A 25,567-nucleotide genomic window follows, 5' to 3' on the forward strand; every position below is an offset into this window, starting at 1 on the left:
ACAAAATATACACACAGGTCTGCAGTTGAGAAAAAACAAAAAGACTAAAGCAGCCTGATATTTTTGAAAGTCTAACAGTACTGCATACTATGCCTATGCTGCTCACTGCTCAAAACCATGCAAAGAGTTTAATACGCTTTCACTTGTTGCCTAAAACGCAAGCGACCACAAAGGCTACTTACACCCTGTCACTTTTTTTGTACGCGTCAAGGTTCTAAAGACAGAGTGTTTAAAATATCTGATGACAAAGCACTTCCTCTACTCAAAGCCATTGGCTAAACGAAGAAGAGGCTGTTGCTTCATGTGCACTTCATGCTAGTCTGCTCTCTCTACGTCGAGCCAACAGAAAGCAACAGGAGCAAAATACTGAAAAACACTGCAGCCATTGTTTTTAATACAACGACTGGAGAGCGCTACAGGTTTTTTGGTTGTGACATCATAACCTCACCACAATGAATCTGGACAATATTCCCTCCAAGTCAGAGGTTATGGGCTGGAACTCAGAAAGTCTGGTTAACTACCTAAGGAGAGTGAGTATGATCAGTCATGTCTCTGACCTTCGCAGTGCTGTGTAAATATGTGAAGAGAAAACAATACTGTATCTATGTTTAAGCTCCTTAACTGGTCTGTGTTTACTGGTTTTAAAAAACACCAACTTAAATAAATAGAAATAAACAACAGATGTGACGTTCAAGTTGAATAATTTCCACAGCTCTATAGGAAGAAGCCCAATATTTGCAGTTACCATCTTATATCTTCACATATTTATCTATCCACTCTTTAATTTATGTAAATCATGAGCTGCTGGTGGAACTGAACAAACCCATACAGTGTCTGGAGTTCACAGAAAAACAGCAAGCAAACCAAACTTGTGTTCTTCTAACTACCAAAAAATAAGTCTCCTATTAATTGATATTCAATATATTTGTTATCATAATTGATAACAAACAACTCCAATATGATCATCTAATGTGCATTTCTGCACTGCCTAAAACACAGCATGTTTAGTTTTAGCCCCACATTCAGAAGACTGTCTGGTTGCTGAATCATTGTAACATGATTGTTAAGATGTGACGGACATGTTAACATTCGGTTTTAATTCAACAGGCTTGACAAAGGCATTGCATTAACCATTTAGGAATTACAACTATTTTTACACAGGCCACCCATTTTCACAAGCTCAAAATTAATTGGACAAATGAATAATTATAATTAGAAAGATTATTTTCAACACTTAAATGTAAATCCTTTGCAGTCAACGGAGAAACCCTCTATGCTGTATTTCCTCTTAATATGCTTTGTCAGGCCTTTACTACAGATGTCTTCAGTAAGTAAAAGGAGTGCTTAACTGGGCCATTTAGGCACATTTCATTTATTTGAATTAGAAACTTGAGTTGCTTTTACTGTATGTTTTGGGTCATTATCCTTATCTGTAGGTTACTGTCCTTTCAGTTTTCAGACTACATATAAGCCGAAAGTATAGCTTTACACACATTAGACTTCCTCCTGCTACATCAGTCAACAGTTACATCATCAATAAACACAAGTGGCTTGGTTCCATAGGCAGCCATACATGCCCATGCCATAACAGTGATGTCACCACGGTTAATTCTGGATTTATCTGTCCACAGAATCTTGTTTTAAACCTGGCTGTTTTAGATGTTTTCTATCAGTCTAATCTGACCTTCCTGTTGAATGTTGCCAGTGGTTTGCATATTGAGGCAAACCCTCTGTATTTAAATTCATGAAGGCGTCTGTTGATTGTAGCCTTTGATAATGATATGCTTGCCTCCTCCAGAGTGTTCCCAACTTGACTAGATGTGATGGGGTTTTCCTTCACCAAGGAAAAACATTTTGCCAACATCTAGTGTAGTTTTTTTTTCCTGTGGTCTCTCAGGCCTTTAGGTGTTACAGTGCTTACCAGTGCGTTCCTTCTTTTTACAACTGGTGATCTGATCACTCTTAATGTTCTTTAAAGTGCTTTGTCTGTGATAGGTTTTTTCTTTGTCTTCAGCCTAGTGATGGCCTCATTCACTTGCATGGTCACCTCAGGTCAGACAGATAGAAAAACGTAATCTTAAAAACAAGATTCTTTAGACTGAGATGAGTGAGGGCTTATGATACAAAGGGTACCACATCATCTGTCAAACGTGGTCGGGGCACTGTTATGGCATGGGTATGAATGCCTGCCAATGGAACTGGGTCACTGGCGTTTATTGATGAGGTGACTGCTGACAGAAGCTCTTCAGTCACACTGATTTCAACGATCACTGTGCAAATACTTATGGACGTGACTATATATGCTAAAATGCTTAAAACAACATTATGTAGTAATTTTACCTTTAAAAAAATCATAATTCTGATTCTCCACTGACTTGTAGGGAGAATAGAGCCCGTCATTGCCACCTCACCTCAGCTTGATTCTCATTTGTGTAAAAACCTCAATTATTCCATAACCATGGAGAGACAGTTTTGAAGAAATAAACGCTAAAAGGCAACAGAGAACAAGAAACAAACCCAAACAGGACTTTCCATAAAACCCTGTCTCCAAAACACCTGAAACCACCTTCAGTTCCCACCAAAAAAGAGTGACTGTGAAGAAAAATGTAAAAATGACAGGAGTTTCTCAACATTGTTACTGCGGCACAATGCGTTTTAACACATTTTGTTTTTTAGATGAGGCTGTCTGGCTGTGACACAGTGGTAAAGCGAAGTGGCATGAACGGTGCTAAGTTCTTGGTAAGTCTTTATTTCCTCTTTAGTGGTGGCCAGCTTAAGAGAATGCTGTTACATATAATGATTCACTCTAGTAGTAAATGCCACAAATTACACAACTGGTCTTAAATCCTAAACATCTCTTCTAGTTCTTAAGACATTTCTGAATAATACATGTAGGCAAATAAAAGACGCCATTTGTGAATTATTTGTTAAGTAAGACAAATAATCTTCCATGTTTATCATGCATTTACCTTCAGGCCATCAACAATAACAGATTCTATTCATAGTAGACAGTCACTAATATTGCTTGTTCTATATTCCTCCAGACAATGTCAGGCAGCGACCTTCAAAAGTTCCCCAAAGTTCATGTACCGTAAGTTTTAAGAATTAGGATACACACCCACACACACACCAAGCACCACACATTTTAACAAGTGAAGCAGGAAGTAACATATCTCTTTGCTAAATACACAAAAACAGGCGAAGAGAGAGAGTCTTATGTTCACCATAAAACCTGATGGTTCATTTGATGATACACTCAAGAGTTAACCTAATGCTATACCTATAACCTCTGCATGACTTACTTGAAGCTAAACTGATGCAACACTCTTTGTTCCTTAAAGACTTATCACAAAGCTCTGCAATGACATTAACCAGGGTGGAAAAAAGAAGGGGCTATTTCATCGGTGAGCTTTAGAAAGAATCACATAAAAACACACAAGTCTGTCTCCTCCTGGTGAACTTCTTTCTAACATTCAAATCTACATTTTCTCACACAGACCACAACCTCCACGACATCCAAATCAGGGTAACTCTAACCCCAGTCAATAACTTCTTCATTTATTTACACTCGAGGTCAGTGATGTCTAAGCCCAGTCCTGGTGATCTACCTCCTTGATGAGTTTAGCTACAGCCTTAGTCTAATACACCTGAATATTACAGCCAGATGTAGTGGAAGCAAACTGCCTAGGATGGTAGATTGCCACAGCCGGACTTGGGCAGTACTGCTCTAGGGCACCAACATACACTCAGAATTTTCTTTTATTATTCCTTTTGAATAGGCTTGGAAAATAAAGCTGAAACATGGGACTCCGAAGAATTTGTGAGTGTCATTCATATTTCTTCAGGCTAAACTCAACAAAGAAACTTGGTTTAGTTTGAAAAATGACATTTTCTCACTTGTTTGCAGGAACAAGACAGTGACCCAGACTATGAGGAACCAGATGCTGATGACTGTGAGGATAACTATATATGTACAGACTTTCAACAAGGCGAAGACGATGACGAAGGCGAATATGACTATGAGCTGCCCCCTAGTGAAACCCCTAATGAAATACCGAGTCATTTCCGCTCTGCCAAGCCTCTGGATGAGAGTGATTACATAGGTGATTCTTCATCATGCTTAATGTACTGTCTGTCATGCTGGATGGATTAAAATAGTTCAGTTGAACATTTTAATACTGTAATGAATATTGCTTGATTATTTTCTGTTTATGTTGTTGTGTGTCTAGATAGCATTCGCAATTGTCTACCTAAAGAACAGTCAGTGAGGCCACCCCAGCGGCCAGACTCCACACTTTCACATCCTGCCAAAAGCAAAGTAAGTTAAAATACACAGAAATAAATTAATCAATCAAATAAACAAAAATACAAGATCATTCATTTTGATGAGTTGTTCCCATCCTATTTATCTTCACAGTTACTGGCTAAAGCTCCACGACTTGATTCTTCCCCACAAAGACCCAAAACACCAGTCAACAAATGTAGGTAAGATTTTTCCCCCCCTAGAGGGATTTCTTTTAAAGTATATTTAATTACTTAATGAATCTTCCCTGCAGCCAAGTCTCCTGGGGCAGCACCTCATATTGACCGCAGAACCAAACCTCGCTCGTCAGGCTTCTCCAAAACCAACCCAGACATCTCAGGTATCGCATGCGTTTGTTAATCCAATTTGAAGCATCGTTCATCCTTAAATTATCTGTAATTATTTATAATTCGTATTTAAATTTTTAATCATTTAAATTTTGCAGAAGGAAAAAACTACCCTAAGAACACACTGAATGATTTACACTCAACATCACAAGAACCAAGGTACATGCCGTTGTTTCTGTTTAATGAAGGGTGAATTTAACCTCCTTTTAATGTTCTAAAGCTATAAAACAGCAATAAAGCCTATTTGAAAATCTTCGTTCATAATCTTGTCTTAACATTGGACGATTTCCAGACACCCGGAAAGCACTTCGTATCTTTTTGAAGAAAATGAAATGCTCCAAAATTCCCAAATGGCACAGGTACATGTAGCATTTATGATTTAAAATAAATGACATTATCTACATGGCGTTGGTTGTCTAAACAACCACAAGATGGCAATATTGTGACAGATTTGAGTAGTGAGTCCCAATACCACCAGTCTAAACGGAACTTAAACCAGACCCACTAAACAGGTAGATTTACTGTTTTTTTATTGATGTAATGAAGAAAACACATAATAAAAAAAACTATAAATGTGAATATCTAAATGCAGGACATGGACCCTCAGTGGTATGTAGGACCGATGACACGAACGGAAGCTGAAGTCTCTCTAAGACAAATAAACAAGGTAAGTGACACAAGGAGGGGGGGGGGGTTAGACAAATCCTCTTGATTAAAAACAACAATTTAATGTATGATATTTTCACATATTTTTGAACATGACAAGAATGGAAAAACATTATCAACATTTCAAAGCTTTTCAGTTATGTCACTACAACAATGTGCCTTGTCTCCTAGAAAAATACAACTTGGAAACTCTCACAAGTTTCTTTTTTTTTTTATGTACTACTAGACCCACTGTGTGTACCATATTAGTGTGTCCCTTCAACTACTTGTAACTTAAACTGCCTATATTTCTTTCAACTGTTTGTATTCAGGATGGTACCTTTCTCATTCGAGATAGCTCTAAAAACGCCACAGATCAGCCATACACACTGATGGTACTGAACAAACAAAAAGTGTACAATATCCAGATCCGTTTCCATGGATACAAAGACGGCTATTCTCTGGGCACAGGCCTGAGCGGCACAGAGGTAAGCAATTGACAAAGACACAATCATGACTTTTACTCTAATTGCAGCTTTAGTAGTAGAGAGGCACTATGGTCGAGCATTGCCATTCACTATTTGGTTGAAAGTGCGATCAGATCTCACTGCTATGTAACTTCCAATCAATGGTTCTTGTGCTACAGACTTTCCCTAGTGTGAGAGACATAATCACATACTACACGAAGACACATCTGATGCTAATAGATGCAATGGAGCGTGGGACTGGAGCTCAGCATGAGTGTTGTCTAATGCATCCAGCAAGGCGTTAACTCATACACTTCTGAGGAGCAGCAGGAAAGCTTTCAGCTCTGAGCAAATGAAGGGCTACAATCAAGGAATTCAGTTGAATGGGAATGTTACAACGTTTCACCGTCATGTGCACCAATGCTTTCCTTTAGTGTAATAAGTTATAAAAGTGAAGTTGTCTCATGTCTATCAAATTACTGTTCTCTTTATACTTCACTGCATGTTTAATGTTTAACCTGACTTATTATTACATATGTAAATAAAGTTAACTGGAAATGGACTTGCCCTGTCAGCAAGAGTACCTTTTTAGTCCACTTTTGGAGCCGAAGTCAACCATGTTGAGTCCTCTCCACAAGCTGATTTTTCAGGGTGTGTAAAGGACACAGTAAGATTACACTGCAACAGCTGTGTCTTCACTGAAAATAAAGAAAGAACAAAAGCAACAGAAACCATTAAGTAATCATGCCCCTGTAATCATCCAGGGGTAAAAACAAATGTGGCGAATAATAAATAAGTTCAAGTTTAGCTATTGAAATTCTGTAGTTTTTGCTTGTGCTGATGAAAGCAGTTATCAACATAATACTGGTATTTCAGAGGAGGGCCAATGTAGTGTTAGGAGTCTTGCCCAAGGACTCTTATTGGTGTAGCACAGCACAGTCACCCAGACCGGGAATCGAACCCCAGTCTCCCACATGGTGTGGTAACTCACTGGCAGGTAGTGGTGTTATCTGTTGCGCCACACCAACCACAAAAACACCTCATAAATTTTAGGACAGGGCTTGTCCAGGATTTGAACCTGGGACCTCTCGCACTAAGCGAGAAAGGGGCAGTGGTGGCTCAGCGGGTAGAGCGCCGGGATATCGATAACAGGGTTGTGGGTTCGATTCCCGGGCTCGGCAAGCTGCCACAGTTGGGCCCTTGAGCAAGGCCCTTTACCCTCTCTGCTCCCCGGGCGCTGGAGTTGGCTGCCCACCGCTCTGTGTGTGTGTGTGTGTGTGTGTGTGTGTGTGTGTGTGTGTGTGTGTGTGTGTGTGTGTGTGTGTGTGTGTGTTCACTACCAGATGGGTTAAATGCGGAGGACACATTTCGCTGTACAGTCCACACTGTACAGTGACGAATACGTGCACCTTTATCCTTTTATCCTTTACCCCTAGACCAACGAGCCACTTACTTAACACAGCCTTACATTAGTGTTGTAAGAAAAATGCAGTACTTGAATGAACCAGAAGAGCAACACTAGCTCCTAACTTCACCACATAACCAAGCAAAACGGATGTTCAGCGCTAGGAAATTAAGTGATATAACTGTCTTTCCACTCTACTGAAAATGCTAATAAAACGGCTTTATAGCAAACAGCACCTGGCACAACCTGAACTCAAAGCCAAATCCCTGTTTTAGTACACCCTCAGGGGTACAGTATAATTTCATCTAGAATTACACAAGGGACTTTTGTAACTTTTACAAAGCATTTTTCCTGTATGTATACCTTCATTTTGAAAGCAAGACCCTACATCGGAACAAAAAGTACTAGTCTTAGAATACAATTCAGTGGCAATTTAGATGTCTTCCTGCAAGTGTCGTTTATTACATCGTCACGTCCCAGCTCACCTCATTGTTTACTTTGCTCTACAGCAACCCCCACTGCTGATAGGCATCAGCAGATGTTGATCTGGGTCACAGCACCAGTGTAACGGGAGTTTCGCCCTAAGCGGGTAAACCCGTGACCTGCTGCATCATAACTGAAAGCTGTACTAAGTGAACTAAAGACGGCACAACCCCTAGGGCAGAGCACTGTCACGTTCTTATCAGGTCTTTCTTGGGAGTCAGCCTTCTGTTGTCCTGTAACACACAGGCTGGTCCAATAAAACAAAAAAAAAAATTAAAAAAAAACTTTTAAAAAATCATCAAACTATCCTCTGTCATTTTCAGACCCAAGCAAAACACCTGGCAAACATTTTGCAGTGTTATTCTTAAATCTACACTCTTGTCGATTGTCTACATCACGATTAAATTAAGCCCTGAATGGTTTCGGAACAAAAGTGCGGGATAATAGAAAAACATCCTGCATACTTCTTTTTCTCTTAAAATCAAGCCATCAAACCGGAAAGATTGTATTCATTTGTTGCAAATGTCCAATCAGGTCAAATGTGCTCTTCTCTGCACACCTTCCAACAGATCCAAAGTCTCAGAAATAGAGCCCAGCTGTACCAATACATAATCCAGGTCAAAAGTGTGACTGTGATTGCTGTTCCCTGCAGTCATTTCCACTTTCTCCATCTGTAACAAACCAGAATACAGAAGCATTCAAATTAATAGTCCAAGGCTGAGGTTGTGCACACGCTGTACCCATTAAAAAAACAATAATCGACAATCCTCATACCATACGATATGAATAACCTGCAGGGACCCAATGTGATCCCTACCCCTTCTTTTTGGTATAATGCATTCATTAAAGCTTTATGTACTTCAAGCACCCTTATTCATACAGACCAAAAATAACCACTGTTATTAACTGCTATAAAATAACCAGTGTTTACTTCTTCAGCTGTTTATTGGGATCCACATTCACACGAAAATACATTTCATCGTATGTCTGCAAAATCAGACTACAGATGGACACCTATACTGAAAAGTATATGAACTACGACAGCAATGACAATGAATGATAATAGCAAACTGTAGTCTGTGTACAGAAACAAACGCGCATGTAGCTATTAGCTATCTAATCCCGGGCTGCCCCATGGTCTACAGCCGCACAGTGGACATCGACATTCTTCTTGTCTGTGGAGCCGTAGATAACAGCTTTACACTGAAGGTATTCATCCTCCAACCTCCTGAGAGATTTTGCAAGCTGAGGGTTGGTACGCAGCGCGACCATATCGTAAGCCATCCAAGTCAGATGCACTGAGAGCAGACAGGCAAAAGGGAAACGGCTGTTAATGCGCGGTCAGAGCTAGAAGAGAAACCGTAGCTATCTAAATAGCTAGATAGCTAACTAACGTTAAAAGTACAACCAATGCTCTAACTGCGAGGCTGAAATTGCAAACGTTTATTATTATTATTATTATTATTATTGCTAATATGCACATTATAGCGCATGCAGCAAGTCACTTCGCCATTTAAGACTGCTAACGGTAGCCAGCTAGCTAGCTATAACACTCAGCTAAGGAAAACTATTTAAATAGCTAGATAAATATTTAAATAAAAAGACAAACTTTGCTTTGTTTGGTAACCTTAACTCTGACTATGCATGTTACCTGAAATATTCTCCATTTGTTCTGTCATTTTCTCTAAAGCTTTGCTGAGTTGTAAACTTTCACGACCAAAATCCTCATGCAGTTCACCAGCTGAAGCACGGTCAACCATCTAAAACCGAGAAACGGATACGGTTGCACAGCTCGCGAGTTTCCTCATCATACTGGTTCATCAAAAACAGGCGCAAATGGTCTTCAAACAGCAGTAAACGGCTAGCTCTACGCACTGTTAAGCATTACTGTTCAGTACCAGCTATAAAACCTGCAGCAAATTGGCACTATAAAACGCACTAGCTAGCTACTATATCGATAACTTTGACAAATACTCATTCGGTTAGCTAGCTATCTAATTTAAGCTAATTAGCTAGAGTTAGTTAGCTAACAAACTATAGCGAGCTAGAAACATGGCTATTTATCTAGCGCTAGCTATTTTTCTGGAATCACGGTCTGCATAACTCAGAAATATGTGTCATTTACTTTACATGAGGAATTGCATTACCTTCCTAAAGTAACAGGTAATAGCACGAATATATTAATATATATTAGCTAATATATATATTTTTTTCTTGGTTTCCAAGGATGTTTAACCGTCTCTTGTCCACGCGCCGAATTCAAATGATAAGGCCCGGATGTGAAGAAAACGGAGAACTGTGTGCAAAAAGTAATGGAGTTATATATATATATATATATATATATATATATATATATATATATATATATATATATATATATATATATATATCGTTTTTTATTTGGTTACTTTGGAAATACTATTTTTTTCACAACACAAAGGAATATTTTAGGTATTGAGAATTCAAGCTAAAATGAGGTCTGAAGTAAGCCTATAACCACAATTCCCAGTCTCTTATATTCTTTGTAAAAAAAACTAAAGTGGGGAATGTGCCATTTTGATAAATTATATAGCTATGTTGTATTATTATTATTATTCTTTTATTTAGTTTTTATTATTTTATTTTATTATTATATGATATATTATATTATTATGGTATATTCTGAAAAAGATTTTGTTGTTGTTTTTCTAGTAGCTTAATTGTCCTCACTCACTCTGTAGGGGTACTCACTCCTATGTGTAACACACTACACTGTTTGACCAGTTTATTGTGCCCCTATCTTAGTCCAAGCAAGGTCTTTACTAAACAGTTATTTTTTTTTTTTTTTGTCAGAGAGGTCTTTCATCAAGAATGGCAGGTGCCATGTATGTTTCACAACAAATAAAGATGACTGTCTGAATCGCTGTGATTATGAATTACTCAGCATTTTAACAGACTTATAAAGAAACTGTAGGCCACTAAACGTCATGCAATGCAACATCAAAGATGATCAAGGTCTCTTTATGGTAATGCTTTCAAGGATATGCAAGAAAGCTACGGCTTCTACTTTATAAGAGAAGTAGAGATCAAATACAGCAGGTCAGATAGACCTCTATAGATACAGATTAATTTAAATTATCTATATGTTCCATCTGAACATGCTCTTACAGAATATGTATTATTATTTTACGTATGGTTGTAAAGGGAAAATATTATGATCTTGAGATCAGTGTCTCAAGACTGTCTGGTGAAGAATGCTTATTTAGCTCTCTGCATGGCACAAAAACTCACTGACAAAAGAGTGACTCACAAAACTAGAAAGGGAAAGTAACCAATGAGGAGGGAGAAGGGCGGTGCCAGGTATGCATAAATAAAACAGGTGTGACAGGTGACAGGAGTGCAAGGGCAAACAATGGCAGAGTAGGGAAAAGACATAAGCAAGATCTCTTAAGGAGAGAGCAAGAAAGATTTCTGGACCATAAGACTTTTGAAGAAACAGCACATCAGGAACAGGAACCCGTTTGAATTCTGAGAGGAGCGCCTTATGAAGCATTCATCATGACATCATATGAACAAGGTCAGTCTCCTACTCGCTGTGGTCCCCAGTTTCCTAACTTGGGACAGGAGCCTCCAGAGCTTAGCCTGTACAGCGACAACTACTATCCTCCTCCGTCACTGCCGAGTCCACAGAGGACCAACCCTTCTTCGTATGACCTTGGAGAATACGCGACGGCGTCGCCTAACCCCTATCTGTGGTTCAGTGGTACTGGGATCAACAGTTCCCCATATCCAGTTCCCACTCCTACAGGTCCTTCCTTTGTACCCCAGCACTATGGCATGCAGAGGCCCTACCTTGGGCCTGGAGGTCCTCCAGGAGCCGGCGGAGAACTGAGCTGGTTCTCCATGCCCTCTCAAGAAGACCTTATGAAGCTGGTCAGGCCACCCTACTCATATTCAGCACTAATTGCAATGGCGATACATGGTGCTCCAGATCGGCGCCTCACTCTGAGTCAAATCTACCAGTACGTAGCAGATAACTTTCCTTTCTACAACAAGAGCAAGGCTGGTTGGCAGAACTCCATCCGCCACAACCTGTCCCTAAATGACTGTTTCAAGAAGGTACCTCGGGATGAAGACGATCCTGGTAAGAGCTCTTTGATGTGTTCTTTTTTAATTGCTCTGATTACATTTTCAATGCTGTTGGGTAAAGTATTTTGAAGTGTGAGGGTTGTTCTAGCTTGACATAATTTTTCAATCTAAGCGTTTCTTTCTCTCTGACCCACAAGGCAAGGGTAACTATTGGACCCTCGACCCAAACTGTGAAAAGATGTTCGACAATGGTAACTTCAGGCGCAAGAGAAAGAGAAAGTCAGACGGTCTCTCTGGAGAGAGCGCTTCTGGAGGGCCCCTCAGCTCAGAGTCAGGAGATGGGAGTGGCAGAGGTAGCCCCAAAAACCCAGCTATTGACATTTCAGGTTCACCTGAGAAAGGCCTTTCTCCTCCATCCACAGGTCCCTCACCTTGCCTGAGCAACTTCCTGACAGAGATGTCTGGTGTGGCAGCTGGGTCAGTGGAAGTGGGGGGAGATCCCCTCAACAGGTCGCTTTCTCTCAGCCTCTCAGTGGATGGATCACAGACAGCCCCCCAGCCCACTGGCTTCGGCGCCTACTCCCCTAGTTCCACGGTTCCCGACTGGGCCTCTCCACTCCCCCCACCTCCTCCCATCTCCCCCTCAGGCTCTCACTCCTCTTTAAGCTACAACAGCCCTGCTCTTAGCCAGTTCAATAGTCATTTCTACCCTGGCTTGAGCTCAACAGGAATTCTGTACCCCAGAGAGGGTACAGAGGTGTGATGGGACTGAATGGGAGTCAGAATAGACACAAACTTGCATGGTGAATTCCAGGCAAAGCTTGGTAAAAGCAAAAACAGTGGACGGTTTTTGATGAATTCTGAGATGGCCCCGTGAGTGCGAGATTAGAACAGGTTCCCACAGGAACAGCTTACTCAGCACGTGATACGCACTCCACAAAGGCCCCTGACACCAGCAGTTCTAATGTGAGGCCTGCTGCTGACATCATGCCATTCCACCAATCTCTTCTCTGATCGTATTACCAAGACTGTGAGCACCTGTAATAAAACTGAACATGGCTAAAAAAAAAGGCTTCATCTGGCAGAATAACCTTACAGAAACTGCATGCGATGCAACACTCTACTTCAATCTACAACTGTAATTTGATCCTGTATTTTTTGTTTGTTGTTTAATGGGAAATGGTGATGTATTTTTACTTGTAAGGGTGAGAATGAACGATGGACAGAATTTTATCTGATGTGTGCCTCCTGATTTTGTAAAATAAAGGAATGTTAAAAAACAAAACAAAAACAAAACAAATATACTGTGTTAAATTAAATGAGGACTAGAAGAATGTGCATACTTTGAATCCTTAAATGTAATATAACTCTGATACAGACATACAGTCATGTGAGAAAATGAGGACACCTCCTGAAAGTCTTTGTCTTTTGTAATATATTTAAACATGTGGCTATTTGATCTTCATTTTATCAACATTGAGAGATAGAGGCAATACAACTAAGCAAATAAAACTGAAGAAATGTCTTTCAAGAATAAATAAGCACACTTTTCTTAGGACACCCTGACAAGTATAACTACTACAAAATGCCTAAAATTTAGGTGCAGCACGTTCAGCTTTGAAGGACCCTGTCCTATTTAAACCATGGACATTCAGTTTGCTCTTGATTGTTAAAGTGAGTGGTATTGCCAAGGCAATATCCAAAGAGCTTTTCGATGCCATTACAAAGAAGGTTCAGATGCATATGAGTTTGGGAAGCTCTCAGAACAATTAGAAGTCAGCCGTTCCACTGTCACAAAAACTGTGGAACTGAAACAGCTGTAAATTGCCTGGTCAGGCCGTCCTAACAAGTTCAGCCCAAAAGCAGTCTGCAAGATGCGTTTAAAAAACTGTCCAACGGTCTAAAATATCTTCACAAGATGCTAGGTGTTCAAGGAAGAAACCCTTGCTGACAAAACACACATCAGGGCGAGACTAAGATTCCTTGGTCCAAAAGCACATTGTTTTAGAAGTACTGGTCTTCGTCTAGGTATTCTGAAGTGACAAACTTTAGTCTTGCCCTGATAATCTTTTTTTATTATAGTGCAAGCAGCACCGCACAGTGGAATAATTCACCTTGACTCAGCTAAACTTTCATGCAGGTTCTTGGCAACCATATGTGAATTTTGATTTACCAGCATATAAGCAGTTCTCTCCAGAGCTTTCTCAGTCTTCTAGATCTAATCTTGACCGCCGCAATTCCCCTCAAACTGCCATTTCTGAATAACGTGCACTGTAAAAAAACTGCAAGCTGAAAGTGCTTGCCTATTTTCCTATACGCTTCTCCTGCATTGTCAGCACTGATCACGTTTTTAGATCTTTAGACAGCTGCTTATAGGAGCCCTAGACATTTTGCCAAGGGTGCCAAAACCTTTGCAAAGTTATGTAAAAAAAAAAAAGACATGTCTTATGTCTTAACATAATTAAACATATGGGCATTTGATTTCTATTTTACAAACACTGACAGATAATGGTAATATAACTAAACAAATAAAACTTAAGGAAAAAACTTGCCGTCAAAAAAACTAAAGCTTGCCAGAGACTACCTAAAAAAGGATAAGGGGTGCATCCCAATTGGTACAATGTGCATTGGACAAATGAATCCTGAGTCTAGCCCTGATTGTGTTTTTTTTTTTGTTTTTTTACAGCATTTGTTTCTCCTTGCTCAACCTGTCTACCACCTTGTCGATGGTAGATGCATGTACTTTGACTTGAACGGTGGCAAGATTTTTAGATCTTGCTGTCTGCTCTCAGGCTGAACTTGCAGGGACAACTTGACCTGCCCATGTTAGCATTTGTTTCACTTGTAAATTATTTTGCAGACAGTGGCTGATTTCTAATTGTTTTGAGATCTCCCTGGCTCAACTAAATGTCTGATGTTTACACACTTCAAAAATCCCCTCTAATGATGTTCTAATCATCTGCAGCTAATGTGGTGCACCTGATTCTATGCTGAAAAAAATGAGGTGTCTTAACTTCTTCCTCACAGGAATTCCACACTGCATTTCTATTAATTACATTTTACAAATTATTTGGAGAACTGCATTTCTTTCGATTAGTTACATTATCTTAATCTCTCAATATAGGTCAAATGAAGTTTGTTCATATGTTTGAATATGTTACAAATACATAGTTTGTATAGGGTGTCCTATATATGTGTGTGTGTATGTATATATATATATATATATATATATATATATATATATATATATATATATATACATACATACATACAGCAGCACAGAAGCCAAAAAACTTGTTTCACCAGTCTACTACTGTTTCATCAGCGCTACTCATCTTTCATATTTACAGATCAGGAAGGCTGTTGTTGATCCAAGATATATGTCAAGAATGATTAATAAAGAATCCCTGTAAAATGTTAGTCGAGACGTTGCGATTGAGTGACTTCAATTAATTGGGCACTTCTGCTTTCCCAGACCTTTAAAGCAAAACCCATCATCCTTCATTCTGTAAAGGCTTACTCTGTTACATACAAAAGGGATTTTTACTGGATTTTTTTCACATAAATGCAGCACAAACAAGCTGACTTTAAACACAAATTGGACCCCACCCTCACTTCAGAAGCTCTGTGAGGGAAAAAAGGACAAGTAAAAAAGGACTAGCTTGATAGATGTTGCGTGCCTCTTTACATTAAACGTGTGGCAGCACTTTGCATATAACTGAAACATCAAATAACTGTAAACTGTAAGGCATCATTTTTTCTGATAACGAGATCCTTTTAACATTCTTTTTCTGATATGACAAATGTTCTTAATGTATCTAACAGACATTTGAAACATATTCAGTCATTTGTACTTTTTATAACCTAAGTAAAGCTAACCTGCCAGCAGGAAGTCAACATTTTTTAAAATGAAAAATACACCACATCTTGTTACTGTTGAAACAAAGTATAAATCCACCAACAGCACAGCCCATTTGAATAATGCATTGGATAATAGGCACAGATAATGCTGTGCTTAAAGGTTTTTTTTTACCATAAACAAATCTTAGCTGAAACAAACAGCTTTAAAATAATGTCTAAAGACACTGCCTGTAATAGTACAGGTCTGGAATGCTGCTTCTACACTATGCATCTTTGGGGGAGTATGTACGAGACATTTCGCCGCATAATGCTGCCTTACTCAAGTTATATTTGTGTAAAATCATGATATTCTACTGAGTCAGCCGACATGTTACTTTCACTTCTGATGTTGTCGGTAACCTTCAGCTTGTCAACAAATGCACTTTTATAGCTGTCCATGGGGGGGCTCAAAGCATGATTTGTATACTGTATCAGTAGCAAAAAATGCCAAATCTCACCAAATGCTGCTTTAAGGCAATAATTTAGTAAAAAATAATGAAATGAACGTGATTTATCAGATTCCCCAACCAAGACATGTTCGGCATCTGAAGACTGCTTCTTTAGTTTAGAATGAACAAACACTGGGGACTAAGACCGTCATCATCTAATTTCTGAAATTCACACCCCATATATATTATGTTTTTACAGCGATGAGATTGGTGACAATCCAAGGCCGATCGTTCTAAGCAACATTAGCCTAGCATCTCCTACTTTACACAAAGAAAGCACATGCCAAATAGCAAACATGCCATAGCTGAATTGAATGCATTTGAGGGCGAGTGATCTATTGATTCGATTTTTTGCTGAACTGCTCCTTTAAGAAAAGGTAGATCACATTAGCGGATTAGAGATTCAACATAGACATTGCTTTCCCATATGTGCTACATACAAATAGTGTAACACTCTTTTAGCTTTCCTAATTTTGCCTGATCAGTAGCTCATGATCATTTTGACTGCCCCATCAGGCAAAATCTAGGAAAATCAGTAAAAACATTTTACACTCAGTGGTAGCCTCACCTAAACACTGCTTTAAAGAGTTCCGAAATAAGACCCTATTTCTGTACAAACTGCAATAGATAACAAATACATGTACATTTAAAATACAATATCAGTTACAACTAACATTCATCTACTAATATAACTTACATGCATGTTTGTCATCACTTTTTTATGATTCTTCAATCAAATCCAGTTCAAATTTGAATACAGACACGGATGTTTGGAGCTCTACAAAGATACAGAAACAGATACCAATTAAGGTGTTGCGTTACGCCCCTAACATTTTGCCTGGCTTGGCTTACGTACATGTTGGCTACATCGACATATCACATATAGTCTGGCACACATCAAAAGTACTCACAGCTAGAAAAGCAAACAAAGTGCCAAAAAAGAGCAGACATTAATGAAGCTGTAACTGCAAACATTATGGTGTGCTGAGTAAAAAGGGCTGCCCACCAGGTAACCTATAAACAATGTAGCTGGGTGTCTGCCAAAGTATTAGCAGTATCAGGTAGTTGAGAAAAAAGCAAATACTTGTGGTGGTTTCCTGATTCTTGGTAGCCTATATGTGATTCTTAGCTGCTTATTTGTCATAAATTTGTTTTGTAATACAGCTGACAGCTCAACCAAAGGCCTCATTAAATTGCATGGAAGCCTCTAAGTGATGACCCTGTAATAAACACATCAAGAGAGAAATACACTGAGATTTTTCACAGTCTACCTTGTTTGTGGTATATTCTAATGTCAGAATATTAGACATATGTTCCCTTGATTATATGCTCTTATACATGGATATGTATAGAACCATGACGACTTAAAGAACCATTTGAATGGTTAAATAGTTCTTTGCCTAGTAAAATGTTGTTTTTTTCATATAAAGGGAAAGCCTGTCATAGATGGTTCTTTATAGCATCTTTTTAAAAAGGGTTCCCCTTTTGTGCGTCAACTATATAGAACTATATAGAACCCCTGTTGCTTGGAGTGTATAAGTGCTGTTCTTCTCTTTGGCATGTAAAACTGTTTTCTCCTGACTGATAGAAAGAGCAGCTTCCAGATGCCAAAAATAAGGGCGCCTGGTAGATTACCAAAAAAAAAAAAAAAAATCACTTGTTTGGCAAAACCTGTCTCCCTCTCCAAACTGCCTTAAGGATATTATTTACCCCTAAACACAGGCAGCACTCTTGCAATTCCAACTGAACGAAGGAGTAAAGATCTAGATCACAGAAAAGTGGGCAGTTTTCAGAGCAGTGATCCAATTTATGTGTGTGTGGGTGTGTGTGCATGAGTGTATAATGAATATCAAGCTATTCCTAGCTCTGCATGATGGAGGGTTCTCTCTTGATTCCTTGTGAATAAACTTTCAGTAAATCTTTGAGATCACCAACAGACAAATATATACCATAAAATGTGTCACCCTGGCCCAACAGAATTGATTTGGATATCAATCGCTGGAAGGCCCTCTTCAGGAGCTGTACAAAGACGCTGTATCAGATCATGTAACAACTGTTTTGCATAACAGTTCCTAGGTGAATGTTCCAAAATAAGAATGTAAATATACTCGCAGATAGACACAAATTGTGTAGACAAAAAAGGTTTTAAGTAATAAGTCGCATAAAGCGCAATTATGCAAATTCCTCAACCGTTTTATTATACATCTTTGACACATACAGTTCTTTCTTTTTCTTCTTGTCTGTTCCATAAACAATTGGGATGGGTTTCTCCTGAAATCTGATGTCTCCTTATTTTAATACACATTGCCATTTTTCCTTATAGATTCTAACAAAAGGCCTCATGTCATGCCCTCTGGATATATTATGTTAAATGTAGCGCCGTGTCCTGGAGGAACTATATTTCGTTCCTCAATCAACACCTCTGTGGTGAGAAGGAATGGCCATAAATTTGACTTTGACTTTAATATGTGTTGCACTCTATACACTATTCATTTTCCAGCTAGTATTTTGCCTAAACAAATATAATCCCCTTCTTCAGTTTATTGTTTATATCATATCTTGCCAAATAGGTTTGCATGTTATTTTAGCAGGGCTGGTTTGAGGAAAGAAAAAAAACAAATAAACAAATTAAAAACAAGACCAAACTAAATGGTACAATGGCATGCCTAGCTTGGCAACCCTGGTCAAAATGTCTGTTACTGTGAAAGTGAGTAAAACATGACCTGATTTCCAAAAAGTTATTATTGTAACTAATATTTTTTGCCCTTTTTTCATAAAACATACCATTGCTTATTATGGCCAAAATGTTCATGCTTCAACTTCATTAGTCCACAGACGGTACGATGTATGGGCAGTATGGTGACTAAAAATGAATTGAGTATTTTCAGTATAATTGAGTATTACTGTTGCTGGATTTTGTGGTAAGAATGCGGGAAATAATTTCTGATGACTTCCATAGAGAGTCTTTTCCATATTTTCCGTAAGTGTTGCTACACAATGGATAGACATGGAAAATTCAGGTCCAGAAAAGGAAAGTCCACCACAGGATTTTGTTGGAGAGCTGCACCACTCACAGTTTTTCTAGCAATTCTATGAGCAGTTCTCTTTGAAAAGTGTCTTGGTCTTTCAGTCCTCAACTTGACCTCCAGTCTTCTTTTTAAGTGTGATTTCTTAATTGCATTACAAGCTGTGTAAGGTATTAATTAAATAACATTTTAATTACAGTAAATATAGAGGTTGTGAATAAAATTGTATTGTAACATTGTGGACTGTATTGTATTGTAGTGGCTTATGATCACTGGAATAAATGAGATTCAGGCCAGCGTTTTTGTCCTCAAGCCACAATTTGCGCTTTTCAGTGTCCGTTGGGGTGGAGAATCATTGCACAACAGCATAATGTGATTAAATCTATAAATCTTCAACTAAACCTGCTGCCTGTCGTGTGGCATGAACACACACACACACATTTGGTTTTCAAACGGAGCACTCAAGACCGTAGTAAAAAAAGTGCAATTGCACAGTTGAGTTTACTTTCTGTGAAACGATGCAGTACTTTCCAAGAAGAGATCTTTAGCCATGATTGTACACAGTTACACACACAAGCTTAGGAAGAACCTTTCATTTTGTAGAAAAAGCAGAAGTTCATACATTTGATCATCCCTAATCATATTAGTGATATTAAACCCTGGAAGCACTGATATGTGAGACAGTGATACAGTAGAGGCATGGAAATTGTAAATGGGAGCTGTATAGGAGAGAGCAGGGCATTAACAAACATGGGGTAAAATGCAACAGGACATTTTTATGTAGTTAATCAGATTCAAGCAGAACATTGAATACATTATTTCTTAGGATTCACCCTAAATATGTTTTTGCTACTGAAATGTTTTTCAAAGTAAGTGCTTTTGGTTAAGAGTTGGTGTATAAGTTACAGACCTCTAAGATATAATCTTAATATAGCAGAGATGTGGTAGGTATCTCGTGTAAAACATATTCTTATTCTTGCTTAAAAAAAAAATAATAATAACAGGTCACACTCCTACCTAGGGTAAAGGTACAATTGTAGTACATTTATGAGAAGATAATTGCTGTAAAAGTAATAATGTTAATTGCAATATTGTTGTTTTACCCCAATGTTTTTGTAGGCAAATTAAAACCATATTTATAAACCCCAGCATACAAAGAATATTTATTAGCATTTGTAACTGTACAATATACCTTACAAGCACAGAACAGCAACCAAAACATGCAAACACAAAGAGAAACAGTATTTAATGGAATGTATTTGGAGATATAAAATTCCAAAAAAGAGTTATCGAAATAGTTTGCCCTTCACATTGTAAGCCACTTATGACATAATATCATGGCGTACATTTCCATACACAGAATATTCTGAGTAAGGTCAGTGTTGTGTAAACATATTACTTCAGTCATAGTAACTCGGAAAAAGACAATATTCCACCCGCAACAGCCAAATATTCCACTATTTGTTGGATTATTATTAGACGTGTTATACATGTAATCACAGTAACTTTATAACTCAGGAATGATGTGAATCATTTGGCACCACATTAAATAAGATATATAACATGAGGGACAGCAGTGGAGAACTTTACTTAGACTAAGTCAGGGTGTCATTCAGGATACAGGTAAGTTCTTTGCAATGTTGACACCATAAACTCCAAACAGACATGGCAAAATCCATCAAGATGAAAAGGACTACAAAGGGAGGGGTCCGGCTAACTGTGATTGGACTGCCAGAGTTCAAAAACTATAGGAGCCATAGTAACAAACAAACAAACAAAAAAAATTAAATTATATGTGTATGTGTGTGTGTGTTTTTGCTCTTTATGGATTTTTCTATATATCTAAAGGCAATAAAATTTTAAGCTATTAAAGGCATCATTGTGACTAAGGGCAAATCACCCTGCTGCCAAAAGAACACCAAACAGTGACCACGCGTTGCTCTGTTATGACTAAAACAGTATTGCCTATTGGCTGTGTTTAGTAAACTCAGATTGAGAACTGCTCACAGAGAGATGACGGAAGAGACAGGCCTTCCAGTTCCAGCGCTCCGTTTACTGTAAATACTCACACACGCTCCAGACACATTAAGTGAGGAAGCTGAAAGCTTTGACCAAGCCATCATTCATTTTCATCAGAGCACAACTCAATCACTCATGTCACCAACATAATTCCAAGAATGCCATCAGATTCCATAAAGATCTACTAATAACTACTCTTGAAAAAGGGATTGCGCAAGGGTATATAGTTAAAGACTAGGGTATAACTTAATAACAAGGCTATAACTTAAAGACCCAGTGCCTAAATGTTTCTTTGCCTGGTGAAAGGGTTCTTCTGATTGGTGGAAATCATTTTGTAGCTTCTTCTGTAGGTTCTTCAAATAAAGCTGTGTAAACTATGGTTCTATGTGGTACCAAAAAGGTTTGCTGTCATTACGAGTCAAAGAGACATTTTTTCAGTACTATACACTCTTCACAAAGGGTTCTTCAGGGGATCTCGAGTAAATGCAATGTTTCTATACAAACCCATGACAACTCAAAGCACTATTTGAATGCTTACATTGTTCTTTGCCTCTTAAAGGATTTTAAGAGGCACTCAACTCAATTGGACAATAAGCAAGATCACAACTACAGTCAAAGTCAGCATTTGTTTCTCAAAATGAAGAGTGAAAAGAACTTTTCCAAAATGCTGACAGAAAACACATTATATCAGCTAACTTGTTCTCAAAATGACACCCTAATACCTTGTCAGTGGAATTATTAACCTCTTGATGCTGTTGTGGCCAGGATACGACTTATTACCTCCATGGCCCTCAAATGTGTAGAACAGATGCATTCAAATCTTTTCACCATCAGGTTCCCTCTCCTGTTTGTTAATGAGAACTTGAGGCTCCACTTGACACCAACAATATGCAAACAACTGCAGTGCATACATAAAAAAAAAGTATATTACAGATCACATAGATAACAAACCATTGTTCTGAAACAGATTTCTCTACTCGCACCCAACGAGAATTCCTTGGGGGGCCTGTCCCAAAGTTTGAATACCTGCACAACAGAATAGCTGAAGGCAACAAGGAATAAAACAGATCTGTGGCCAAAATCCTGTGAAATCACAAGACGATGAACCGGATCTCCTGTCCTCCAATAATCCAAAGTTGTCCTGAAACGAAAAACCAGAAAGAATCCTATCACTCCTGATAGACAATTTGTCTCTATCTGCCCATTGAGAACTACAGAGGTATGACTAAGCTGTCATCTTGCAGGGCTTTTATAGAATATTTAGGGAAAATAGTGCTGGGAGACAACAAACATTACTGTATTGGATTGTTCTGTTATTTCACCCTAAAATATTTGACATGTCAACATGACGTAAACAAGAACGTACGATTGTTAAGCAGTGATTAAGGACTCTGCAGGCTGCTGGTCACATACACAGTTGGAACTGTTTTCTAACCAAATATGGCACCATGTACACATTTAAGTTCAAAGAGAGGTTGCAGTAGACCTCTGCTCAGATTGAGGCTCAAGCAAACGAGATGCTGATTGTAGTCTGGAGTATGTCACCTGAATAAAATTGGATATGTTTTTTTCCCCCCTCTGGATAACACCAGCCAACAGTGTGTGGGTAGCACTGAGCAGAGATGCATGTCCTTACAGTTACAGCACAACGGCCTGTAAGGTGAAGATTTCACTTCTGTAAAACTGAACTATGTGTTTATTTGAATAAATGAATGAAGACGTTAGTGTCAATTTTCCTGCTGCGCCTCCATGTGGTTGAATCTGTGAAGTGCTTGTGTTTTTTATAATGCAATATTTCATGTTAGATGACATTAACTAGATTAATGCCTTATACAAAAGTTGTATTGTTTATTATTAATACTAATGTAATAACATATGAGTTCATGTTAGAATCTGTGTCTCTCATACAGTACATCCTTACAAAAAGGGGTCCTTTGTGGGTTCTTTAGTAAGGCCAGTAGTTCTCTATATAAATATATAGTTACTCAGAACCATCCTAATGCATACATTGTTTGTCTGGTTAAATGGTTAGTTATTAATAAGGAAAACCTACATTGTAGGAACTAAAATGATTCTACTGATTCTAATGATTCAACAAAAAGAGGTTCCACAATCAGCCATGGTATGGAACCGCTTTTGAGTGTAGTATATGTAGTGATTTTCATTGTAGGATAAACAACACTTGCATCTTTTGTCAGTTTGACCCCGTCTACACCTGATCACTTCATGCATCTTGATTATCATGATGTTATCTAGACACCCAAGACGCATTTGAAACAATCCGATCGCTCAAACCACCTCAGGAGGTGGTCTGAGACCTATTTGGGCCACGTTATAGCAGTATAAACGCTCCAAGGCACATTCGACGACCAAAACCCCTAAAACACAGTAATAACTGCAGTGCAATGAGCAAATTTGCATATTCCATCCCACATATCAATCAAATTACAGTCTGACTAACCAAAGATGCATCTGACTACAGTGTAAACGCATGTGGTTAAAATCTTATCAGGATAAAATCCAGATACTAGTGCCTAAAAAAGGGACCAGGTGTATATTGGGCCACGTTCCCATGGCTATTTCAATGTATTTTTACTTAGGTTAAAGTAAACAAACAAACAAGCTAAAAACAAACAACAAGAAAACAGTTAGAAAAAGTACCAAGTAAAGAGCTGCAGTGGAAAATATTGATCCTTTTAAAATCTATTGGCACATGAGCTACAGAAATTTCCTGGTAAAGGAGCCATTGTTTAAGTACAAAAATACATTGAAGTAACTGTGAGAACCTAACCCCATTTAAACCGTGTCACTTCATGTGACTACTATCTGGATTGTAACCTGGATCCTGCTAAGATTTTAGCCACATACATTTACAACTGGAAGTCAAATGCACTGGTTAGTCAGAAATTCAATTGATATTGATCCACACTCTTATTTTGAAATAAAAAGATATGCTCACTAACTGACCAATCAATAAAAATTAACACACAAAAGAACATAAGTAGATTGATGTGAGATTGATGTGAGTTTGTCGTTGTACAAATATTATGCTATGCATTCCTTCTTGGTTGTTATTTTTTCTACATAATTTGAGCAGAGCAGCTGCCCTTTACATTGTGTTAAATGTTGGCTTGTTCTACCAGAGAGAATAATATGAATATTTTGGCCCTCTCCTGTAAAATGATATCACTATTTTGGTGATACACAGTTTTGTTAGCATAGCGAGAACATACAATGCTTTATCAACTATGTGACATCCAAAAAGAGGCTGGCCAAAACCCAGTCAAGCAGAGATCCACTGCTTGTACACTTGATGTGGTCCAAGAGTGTTTACAACCACATTTTTAGCAGGATCAAAAGCCACTGTTGGCATTTGATCCTGCCCTGAAGTTGAAGTGTAAAAGGGTCCAAAGTAAACACTACGAGGAGACGGCAGGGGGATTAGGATTGCTGAGAATCACTGGACTGTGACCTGGGCATGTAGCGCCTGGGATTTCCATAGCAACAACGAGGATACTATGCATAAATTCAATCAAATTAACCTATTAAGTCGTCAAGTAAGAGCCAGCAACAATGTCTCGGGGGAATCGGCTAACTAAGGCGTGCAGACGTTTGAATAACAAAGTCAGTTTTTTGATCCATGCAAATTTACTACTGCAAGCAGTACAAGGTGGAATACGTGTTGTATGTGTGGAGTATGTGCTAGCGCTTGAACATGAGTATATGTACGTGTATGCAAGTGTCTGGGTGCCTGAGCCTGGGTGTTTGTAGCAAGCTAAACGGAAGAAATCCCCTCAACTTTATTTAAAACAAAAGGGAATCCACCACAAGACTGAAAATAGAAAAGCAAACACAGTACACGCATCTCTGTGGGCGCATTTCGTCATGACACTCACTAATGAATTATTGCACCTTCTTATGTGAGATGGGCCCGACCCCACGGCTGTTGACCTTTCAAATCGTCTCATTGCTCCTCTTGCCGGGCCTAAGAGCTGCTATGCAATGATGCATGCAGATTAGGCCTGTTCTCTAGGCTCCAGTCAGCCATGCTGCTCCCTTCAGGCCCTGAGGGGGAACGTAGCCCTCTCTGCACAGCACTGCACCTTACTTTGACAGCATATACTGTACGTCAGCATGCCCCCACACAGCAGCAGCTCAGAGAGCACTGCGGTTTCCAATGGTAATAAATGGGCACCTACCACATACGCAAGAGACCCCTAAATGGATTCATGCTGTCAGGCCTTTCTCAGCTCTCATACTTCATCAGGTCTCTGCAGAGTAAACATGCGTCAGGCAGACCACATGCCAGACCTGGTATATTACATATCCAGCACCTCAGTATCATATTAAGATAAAGGGTGACATTAGTGAACACAACAGGATACGGGAATTAAAAAGACATTATGCGTGGCGAGTAGAGACTGAGGTAATGTGCTTGGATGAATAATGAACTCC

General features: G+C 38.8%; 3 protein-coding genes across 3 annotated transcripts; 2 read left to right on the top strand and 1 right to left on the bottom strand.

Moving 5' to 3' along the window:
• The first annotated feature begins 284 nt into the window (after positions 1–284).
• lcp2b (lymphocyte cytosolic protein 2b) lies at positions 285–6,324 on the top strand. The gene is made up of 15 exons (XM_072663467.1): positions 285–530; positions 2,677–2,739; positions 3,045–3,091; positions 3,342–3,404; positions 3,498–3,526; positions 3,780–3,820; positions 3,908–4,103; positions 4,230–4,318; positions 4,418–4,481; positions 4,557–4,643; positions 4,749–4,809; positions 4,943–5,009; positions 5,243–5,317; positions 5,628–5,783; positions 5,942–6,324. The coding sequence occupies exons 1-15, from the start codon at positions 453–455 to the stop codon at positions 6,065–6,067; spliced, it is 1,242 nt and encodes a 413-aa protein (XP_072519568.1). The 5' UTR covers positions 285–452; the 3' UTR covers positions 6,068–6,324.
• Positions 6,325–8,766: 2,442 nt separating this feature from the next.
• syce3 (synaptonemal complex central element protein 3) lies at positions 8,767–9,410 on the bottom strand. Its single transcript, XM_072664148.1, has 2 exons — positions 9,302–9,410; positions 8,767–8,948 (listed from the first exon to the last, which is right to left on the bottom strand). The coding sequence occupies exons 1-2, from the start codon at positions 9,408–9,410 to the stop codon at positions 8,767–8,769; spliced, it is 291 nt and encodes a 96-aa protein (XP_072520249.1).
• Positions 9,411–11,187: 1,777 nt separating this feature from the next.
• foxi3b (forkhead box I3b) lies at positions 11,188–12,481 on the top strand. The gene is made up of 2 exons (XM_072663769.1): positions 11,188–11,773; positions 11,916–12,481. Exons 1-2 carry the CDS (start codon positions 11,188–11,190, stop codon positions 12,479–12,481), a joined length of 1,152 nt encoding a protein of 383 aa, XP_072519870.1.
• The last annotated feature ends 13,086 nt before the right edge of the window (positions 12,482–25,567 follow it).

Source organism: Salminus brasiliensis, chromosome 19, assembly GCF_030463535.1.
Source record: "Salminus brasiliensis chromosome 19, fSalBra1.hap2, whole genome shotgun sequence".
NCBI classification, from domain to species: Eukaryota; Metazoa; Chordata; class Actinopteri; order Characiformes; family Bryconidae; genus Salminus; species Salminus brasiliensis.